This window comes from Oryctolagus cuniculus, chromosome 6 (assembly GCF_964237555.1).
Source record: "Oryctolagus cuniculus chromosome 6, mOryCun1.1, whole genome shotgun sequence".
NCBI classification, from domain to species: domain Eukaryota; kingdom Metazoa; phylum Chordata; class Mammalia; order Lagomorpha; family Leporidae; genus Oryctolagus; species Oryctolagus cuniculus.
The window spans coordinates 92592997-92602574 of record NC_091437.1 but is presented as its reverse complement, the minus strand read 5'-3'; the positions used below and the strand labels follow the sequence as shown (position 1 = coordinate 92602574).

Sequence of the window (9578 nt, the reverse complement as noted above, 5' to 3'; positions counted from 1 at the left end):
TGAGCCCAGACCCCGGCTCCACCGGCAGTCACCCCCGGGGAGCTCCACGCGTCGCCTCCGCTTCCAGCCCCTGAAGAGCTGGTTCCGCCAGGGGCCCGCGCCCCGCCCCGCCGGCCCCGCCGGCCCCGCCCCGCCGGGCGGTTTGATTAATGACTCTCCCGCCGCTGAGGGGCGGCTCCTCTACGAGGCTGCCCGCCGCACGGCCCCTTCGGTGGGCGCGTACCCCCGCGCGACCTGTCGTCGTGGCTCGAAGCACAGGCCAGGCAGGAAGACGCCCGTATAAAAGGCGCAGCCAGCGGCGACTGAGAGTGGCCGTCGACTTCGGCTTCGGCTGGACGAGGATGGAGTGACCGGCGCGGCCCTGGCCACGGCAGACCCGGCTCGACGCCATCGCCCGCTTGTACAGTGGAACCAAGCTCCGTACGGCCGTTCCAAGAAAGGTGAGGGTCCGGGCCTGACCCCCGCCGCGCGGCTCCCGGGTTCCAGCCAGTAGCGGGTGCCTGAGTCCGGCGGTGAGGCCAAGGGTCCCCCATTCGTCGGGCAGAAATCCCTATAACTCTCGGTCAGAATGGCCCTGCTGCGGCGCTGTCGGAACACTGCCGAAGCGCAAACGAGTGCCGAACCGGCGCAGGGCTTCCGAGATCAGAATTCCCAGGTAGCGTGGCCCTCGTGTTTACTTTCTCCATAAAAAGGTAAGGGTAGCCCCGCGCCCCCTCTTCGTCCCTCTAAGGAGCCCAGCCACTCTGGGATCCCACAACTCACCGGGACGCCTGAAGTTGTAAAGCACGGCCCAGGCCAAATAAGTTGGTATGGGAGATCGCCCCAGAGCCACGTCGGGCCGCCGAGCGGGTGGGCGCTGGGAGACCAAAGGGCTGCGCCTCTCGCGCTAAGCCTGCCAGCGCCCGGACTTCACCGTGCCTTCGCTCCTTTGCAGCGCGCACGCGGTGCTGGAAGCTGCCATGGAGCGTGGCCACCGGGCGGGCAGCCCGCTGAGTGCCCGTGCCGAACCCGCGGCCCCGGCCGCCTCCCCCCGCGACTCGAGCCCGGGGCGGACTGGGCTGGGGTCTGCGGGTCCCGGGGGCGGCTTGCGCTCCGGAGGCGGGCGACCGGCGGCGGCGAACGCCGCGCGGGAGCGCAGCCGCGTGCAGACCCTGCGGCACGCCTTCCTGGAGCTGCAGCGCACGCTGCCGTCGGTGCCGCCCGATACCAAGTTGTCCAAGCTGGACGTGCTGCTGCTGGCCACCACCTACATCGCGCACCTCACCCGCAGCCTGCAGGACGACGCCGACTCCCCGGCCGACCCCGGGCTGGGCGCCTTGCGCGGCGATGGCTACCTGCACCCGGTCAAGGTAGGCGGGCAAGACGCGGCACCGCGGAGATGGGGGCCGGGCCAGGAGCGGGACTTCTTGCCAGTGACTGTCTACGCCTGAGCGAATGCCGCTGAGCCCTCATCTCTCCCTCTGGTTGAGGAACAAACCAGCAGAGCGATCCTGGCCGCTGATGGCAAAGTCCCCAATGCAGGAGGCTGTTCCTTGACTTCGCAGAGAGGGTAGGCGGTTGAACCTAGGGTGGATTGGGTAAGGAATCTCTCAGGGCCCTTGTAGGATGTGTGCAGCCACAGGATTTGTGTGCCTCCCAGGGTGACACACGCGGGGGTTTGGTTGCTTGTCCTGATAATTTTTAGTATCTGAATTACATTTATGACTGAGTTTTAAATTTACATAATTACATTCCCATTGTAGTCTTTGAGATATTTGCAAGGTTTCACAAATTAAATGAAGTGATAGAATTATATAACCCTAAAGTGATCCTAGAAAAACACTTTTATAAAAATTTTTGGTGAAATTGGTAAGAACAAATGAAGCCATTCTGCGCTCCCATGAAGTGAAATGTGTCTGTTTAAGTAAAGGTTCGCTAGAGAGTACAGACTGGACAGCGGCCACGAATGTTAGGAAAAAGTACCACATGAGGGTCTTATGTAATTTTCACGTGTCTGTATGTATGTTGAGTGAATTGATTACATAATATATTCAAATTCTGTAAAGTACAAAATTAGTCAAGAGAATCCATTTTCCGTAATTTCCTTACATATAAATTGGAATGGTCCTGGTTTTCATTTAATATGGAATTTATGGCTATGACTTATTACTTGTAGTGCAGCATTAAGTCTCCATATCATCCTTTCCTCCTAGATTTGATTTTTTGAAACTTTGCATTTATCTGGTTTTCTGTTCAAAATATATTATCTTCTCTAAAAGATTTAGGTTTATGCTAAAGTTAAATTTTCAAATATTTTGCTGCACTGTTCTAGCATTTTCTCTCTTGTTCTCACACACACTCACAAATCTCTAGGGCTTAACCTTAAGTTTATCAGTGTTCAGTGAATTATGAAATAATTATTATTGAAATATGGTAAAGCACACCTCTACTAATAACAATTCTGTGCTCAGGCTTAAAAACACTTTGCAGATAAAATCAAGCATGGTGATAGGCTGAAACCATTTCAAATATTAAATATAAAAATGTGAAATATAATTTATTTGTAAGTATAATAGACCACATCCTTTTTATGAGCTTTATAACATAATTTCAGCTAAAAAGCTACTCATTATAATTTAGGGGTTTTATATTACAGTTTGCATTAGATTGCTATTCAAATCTGTCAGTAATGTTAGATATCTTTTGACTTGACATTTGCCATATTCTTTAAAAAAAAGTTTAACATTGAGTAGATTGTAATACAAAAAGCATCTGTTAAATGCCAGCCTTGTTGGAGATAGAATGTTTTTCACCTTAGTTTTTTCCAATGCTTTTTTTTGCATGAGTAATGTTAGAGGCATAATTTTCATGTAACAAAAGCATAGCAATCATTTTTTGCACTTGATTCATGTGGCAAGTGTTTTTGTAGACAAAATTATCTTAAGAGAAATCAGATCTCATTTGTCTCTGAATCAATTATTTTGATTTTGAGACAATTCTGGAGGTACAAGATCAAGATCACTTCTTAATTGGTTGAGCCAAGCAACTTCTCTTGTTTTAAAATCAAACATTTGAGTTCCTACTATGGGCAAAGTATTGTTTTAAGAGAGAATACAATCGTGAATCAGACTTAGTCCCTGCCCAGATGAACATATTATAGATATGAAGACTAAGATATCAATAACAGTTTTGTAAGGGAGAATATTATATTCACCATAAAAGAGCTATAACCATGTGAAAGAAAGAGATTTTATATCCATAATCAACACAGCTTGTTACATGATTTTACAAATACTACCAAAATGTTTAATTACTGAGTCTGTCTACTAATGCAAAAGCAATAAGAATTTTCTGAGTATTTGTATTTTTTATAAAGGCTCACTATAAGTTATTTTAGCACTTAACAAAAAGTCTCCTGAGTTTCTCTACCATACAACCTAGTGTTACTAAGTCACCCCTATGATCAGAGATCTTTTAACAAGTATTTCAAGGCTACAAAACTATGATTTTGCATCATCTGTCTTTATCATCAGTATTGTTAGCACATTAGTAATGTTGAATATTTACATTAAGAGTATCTCAAATGAAACTGGAGGATTTAAGAGACTGGGATCCTTTAAAAATAGCCTGAGACCGCAGTTTTTATCCTGTACCAGTACAAGCGATTTCATCAGCACCAAGTGGTCCCACAGATCACTCCAAGATGACAGGAATGTATTTCAGACCTTTACCTTGTGAGAAAAGCAAAAATGACTATTGATTATTTATCAGTAAAGTGGTAAAACAAACCATTGAAAATGAAATGTAAATCAGTTAGCTGGCTTTTTCAGCATCAGCAACCTAACCAACATTTTATTTACATTTTGATTTCTGACTCTTGAAACTATTTGTCCACATTAAATTAGGTCAAAATCATGATAAGCCTTTTGTGAAAATTAAGTATGCAAAATTCTTTTTTTTTCCACTAAGATTTATTTATTGATTTGAAAGCATAACAGAGAGGCAGAGGTGGAGAAAAGTCTTCCATCTGCTGGTTCACGCCCCAGATGGCAGCAATGGCCAGAGCTGCTCTGATCTGAAGCCAGGAGCCAGGAGCTTCTTTTGGGTCTCCCACGTGGGTGCAGGGGCCCAAGGACTTGGGCCATCTTCCACTGCTTTCCCAGGCCACAGCAGAGAGCTGGATCAGAAGTGCAGCAGCCAGGACTTGAATCAACAACCATATGGGATGCTGGCACAGCAGGCAGCTTTACCTACTATGCCACAGTTCCAGAGTCATTTTATTAAATCTATGAAAAATGAGGGAAAAATTCACATGTACATGCTTAGGTTTGCTTCATGAGTTATTTATATCCTAGCAGATATGTAAGGAATAGGCATCTTCGTTTGTCTCCAGGCTTGGCTGAATGCTCTGGAGCAACTCTCAACACAGTGGGACCCAGGTAGCACATCTGCGAACCATCAGAGGAGCATTTGGTAGTATTTTATTTGCGTTCAAATGTACTTAATTCACAAAATCCTCAAATTGCATTTGAAATATGAGCATGAAATCTTTATGCTTATGAAAATGGAGCAGGAGTATAAAAGGTTGAGAAGTGCTGGTTTGTAATAGCACCAAAACTCCTGCACTGGAAATTGACTGTTTCCACCCTACTCACAGTGTATATTAGTTGGCTCAAGCTGACATACATCACAGACTGCATGTCTTAAACAACAAAGATGTATTTACTCACACAGTCTGGAGGCTGGAAAGTCCAAGCAAGGTGCCAGCAGTGTTTCTTTCTCATTACCTAATCTAACTCTAATTCCCTCCCAAAGCACCCATCTCCAAAACCCACCGCCAACAGAGTTAGGGCTTCAACATATGCATTTCGTGGGACACATTTAGTCTACAACACCACAGCACTGAGTTCTTTTTTTTTTTTTTTAAAGATTTATTTTATTTATTTGAAAGACAGAGTTACAGAGAGAGGTAGAGCCACAGAGAGGGGTCTTCCATCTGCTGATTCACTCCCCAAATGACTGCAATGGCCAGAGCTGAGCTGATCTGAAACCAGGAGGCAGGAGCTTCTTCCAGGTCTCCCACATGGGCACAGGGGCCCAAGGACTTGAGCCATCTTCCATTGCTTTCCCAGGCCACAGCAGAGAGCTGGATCAGAAGAGGAGCAGCTGGGACTAGAACTGGCGTCCATATGGGATGCTGGCACCACAGGGCCAGGCTTTAACCCGCTGTGCCATAGCACCAGCCCAGGAACTGGGTGCTTTGAATACAGCAGGACTTAAATCTGGTCCAACAATGCCAATTCTGACATACCAGAAGAACCTCCGGTCAGTTTCTAAAACATTTACCAGTCAGTAGCAAGGATCCCAAGGATCACTGGGGACAGTGATATACTCAGATTGTTTAAGAATGCCCATGTTTGATTTTTTAAAAACCTAAAATTGATTTGTAAAACTAACTAGCTCAGCTTCCATCTCCACTCCAACTCTGCTAATGGCCTTGAAAAGCAGTGGAAGATGGCCCAAGTGTTTGAGCCCAGGCCACCCACATGGGAGAGCTGGATTAAACTCCTGGCTCCTGGGTTTGGCCTGGATCAATGCTAGCTGTTATGGCCATCTGGGGAATGAACCAGTGGATGGAAGACCTTTCTATGTTTCTTCTCTTTGTAACTCCAACTTTCAAAATAAATAAATCTTTTGGGGGAAAAAAACACTATATGAAGGGGCCGGTGTTGTGGCGTAGCAGATAAACTATCGCCTATGTCATCAGCATTCCATATGGGCGCTGGTTTGTGTCCCCGCTGCTCCACTTCCAATTCAGCTGTAGCAGTGAAAGATGAAGATGGCCCAAGTGTTTGGGCCCCAAAGCACCCATGAAGCTCCCAACTCCTGGCTTCAGCCTGGCTGAACCCTGGCTGTTGAGGCCACTTGAGTAGTAAATCAGCAGATAGAAGATATTTCTCTCTTTCTCTCTCCCTTTTACTCTGTAACTTTGCTTTTCAAATAAATAAATCTTTATTTTAAAAAATCTAAAAAAAAACTGTATCAAACACAACATCCCATGTTACTTGTTGGAAACCATAGGAATAGATCATTTTAAATTCCAAGTAAAGCAAATTTTGTTTTTTATCTGTGTTTAAAGTATAATACAGAATATTGTGTCAGGATGGCCGAGCGGTCTAAGGCGCCAGACTCAAGTATAATACAGAATAATCTGAATGTAAGACTCTTAAATAATTTGAACAACATGGGAGCAAATTTACTTATCACATTTATAGACACAATAATATGTTCCATTCATTGTCACAGAGCAGAAACTTTCCAAATAATATCACATGCCTGCTTATTATTCTTTAGAATAATTTGCACTTGGAATCTCAATTTATGTGAAAATAACTGTGCTCAGAAGTACAATGAAGGGGCTGGCACTGTGGCGTTGTGGGTAAAGCCACTGCCAGCAGTGCCAGCATCCCACATGGAGGCCAGTTCGAGTCCAGACTACTTCACTTCCAGCTCTCTGCTGTGGCCTGGGAAGGTAGTGGAAGACAGCCCGAGTCCTTGGGTCCCTGCGCCCATGTGGGAGACCCTGAGGAAGCTCCTTGATCCTCGCTTGGGACTGATGCAGCTCCAGCCGTTGTGGCCAATGGGGGAGTGAACCAGCACATGGAAGACTCTCTCTGTCTCTCTCTCTGTATCTCCTTCTCTCTCTGTGTAACTCTGACTTTCAAATAAATGAATAAATCTTAAAAAAAAAAAAAACAAGAAAGAAATACAATGGGGACTTATGTTATTCCAGCTAAGATCTGACTTTACCTTACACTCTGTTACTTCTGGGTATGTCTTGGCCATCAGTATTTGTTTAGGACCCTCTGGGTAATTCTAATGTGCAGCTTGGACTGAGAACCCAGAGCACTTATTTTTTTGGTATCTTTAATAATTTTTCTTCTATTTGACCACTGAAGATTATCTACCAGACCTTTAAAAACATCCTGGAGCTGGCTCTTTGGAAAGCAGTAGAAGATGGTCCAAGTCCCTGGGCCCCTACTCCCATGTGAGAGACCCGGATGGAGTTCCAGCTCCTGGTTTGTGCCTGGCTCAGCCCTAGCTGTTGCAGGCATTTGAAGAAATCAACCAGTGAATGGAAGATCTCTCTCCATCTGTCTCCTTTAGTCTTTCAAATAAAATAAAATAAATCAACAAAAATAAAGACCTCTCACGGTACAGTGTAATCTATACATGCTCACTGATGAAGATAGTAGCCTGCTGTCCACAGCAGTATATGCTCCCTGGAGAATGTGGGATGCATTTGCTAACCTTTGGGAGTTATACTTTTTAGTCTAAAGACTTACCTTTATATTTAAAAAAGATAGTGTTTCTCTGACTAGTATTCTAAAAAGCCTAAAACTAAACAGATTATAGAACCCCACAGCCCCTCAAAAAAGAATTCCCTTCTGATAGTACTACTCATATTTTCTCATCATTATGCCTGTTTGATAATAAATTATATTAAGAGATTGTCCATCATAAAGCTGAACTGTAAAAAAATCATGATTGCTAATTCAAATGTGATAATTTCTAAAAGGTTAGAACTGTATGAAATGAATACATCAATACATTTAATTGGATGTTCTATCTATATAACATACATTCTAATATTTGCAATTTCACATATCACCTTTACTTAATGAAAATGTTATATGATTGAATTAGCAACTTTTTTTAAAAAAGAATTTATTTATTTATTTGAGAGGTAGAATTACAAAGAGAGAGAGGGAGAGACAGAGAGAAAGGTCTTCTATCCATGAGTTCACTCTCCAGATGGCCGCAACAGTTGAAGCTGGGCTGACCTAAAGCCAGGAACCAGGAGCTTCCTCTGGGTCTCCCATGCAGGTGCAGGGGCCTAAGCATTTAGGCCATCTTCTACTGCTTTCCCTGGCCATTAGCAGAGAGCTGAATCAGAAGAGGAGCAGCCAGGACACAAACTGGCACCCATATGGGATGGCACCACCCTGAATTAGTTACTTTTCATTGTGGTTGTTTGACAAGTGTAGATACATACTACCTACCAGGTAAAATTTTTGAAAACATATTTAAAGCCAGAGATGTAGTTGCAGACTTCATTTTGTTGTAGGTTTCATTTGAAATTAAAACATGGGTAGATATATTTTTCTTTACTTCTACTTTGTTCATTCTCTGTGATTTCTTACAGTTCTTGTTCATATGCACACATATTATTTTTACAGTCATAACCAAAGTCTGAGTTCAATTTTATTTATATTTTTAACATTAATAAACACTTTTCCATGTTCTCTTAGATTTCATAATTATAATTGTTACTAGCTATGTAATATTACATTTGCATTGGGGTACATGTCATAGGCACTAACTTTTGGATTTTTATTTAAATATTCTTTTTCAGAAATGGCCCATGCGATCAAGATTATACATTGGTGCTACTGGTCAGTTTCTGAAGAATTCTGTCTCTGGAGAAAAGGCAAATCATAGCAACTCTGCAACAGACTCCCAGCCTTAGGATCACCCCTGGTGGGGGTTGGTAAAAGAGCAGGCTGTTGTTTTTAAATATTATGGAATTCTATATTTATTACATCAAACAAACACCATATCTGAAAGTTTACATTTGAACCTATATTTGAATGCTCAAATTTACCTCTCTTAGCCAAATGTGGAATGAAATAATCAGTCTCCTATAAAACACACATAGCATATCTAGTCATTGTGAGAGTCACTGCTATACAGTGCAAGAGAAACTATAAGGAAAAATAATACATGAAAGCAAACAATTGTGTGTATATATATATGCAAAGAATGCATACATTTTCTGTGATGTACTTATTACAAACAGAAAAGCTAATATCTATCAGTACAGTAGTCTTCCTAGTTTCAAAAATAAAATCTGTTTGTAATATACCAGTTCCATTTTTGTGAAAACCAGTCTATACTTATAGTTGGTCTAAGAACTCATTTCAATTGGGAGGTATGAATACTTTTATTCCAGTTAAGTTAAATATTTGTGAAAAGACTGATAAAGTAATATAAAGGTGCAGTAACTTCTGTCACTACTTGTTTTTCCCTCTTAAAAAACTTTTTTGGAGTATTAGAAATGGTGTGCTCCATAGGTTAGCACATGGCCACATTCCTAGAGGTTCATTGAGTACTTTACTATGTTTCCAAACTGTGGAAGACTGGAGGAATCCCTGCAGCTCAGTGTGAACCGGTGATACTGGTGCTGCTGGCAGCAGGTTTCCTCAACCTCCTGCCAGCCATCCACATGCGCTCCACCCTCGTTCAGCTCCTGGGCAGAGTAACCCAGGCTCAGCTGCAGCCACCTAAAGAGAGTGGCAGGTTCAGGCCGGCAGAGGCCTCCAGTGAGTCTCCTTAACCCTCCTCCACAGCCGGTGCTGCACTTGGGCTCCTTCTCCCCTTGTTATGTGTTGCTCTTTATCTGTCCAAATGGCCAATATGAAATGGAAGAAATCCTGTCTGGTATGGGAGTTTTGGCACTGGTATGCACCTTAAGGGGTCTGAGGACACAGAAAGACCTTCCTGAAATAAATTCAGGCTAGAGCAGAATCTTTTCAATC

The 9578-nt window shown here is 43.4% G+C and overlaps 1 protein-coding gene across 1 annotated transcript; it reads left to right on the top strand.

Annotated features, from left to right (window-relative positions):
• Positions 1-306: 306 nt before the first annotated feature.
• TCF24 (transcription factor 24) lies at positions 307-8640 on the top strand. Its single transcript, XM_002710511.5, has 3 exons — positions 307-440; positions 935-1349; positions 8396-8640. Exons 2-3 carry the CDS (start codon positions 960-962, stop codon positions 8507-8509), a joined length of 504 nt encoding a protein of 167 aa, XP_002710557.3. The 5' UTR covers positions 307-440; positions 935-959; the 3' UTR covers positions 8510-8640.
• Positions 8641-9578: the final 938 nt, after the last annotated feature.

What these genes read in the sequence shown, in the direction of transcription:
- TCF24 (XM_002710511.5), top strand. Translation starts at nt 960, where the DNA reads ATGGAGCGTGGCCACCGGGCGGGCAGCCCGCTGAGTGCCCGTGCCGAA. An exon ending in GCTACCTGCACCCGGTCAAG is followed by an intron (nt 1,350 to 8,395) that starts GTAGGCGGGCAA and finishes ATTCTTTTTCAG; the next exon opens with AAATGGCCCATGCGATCAAG.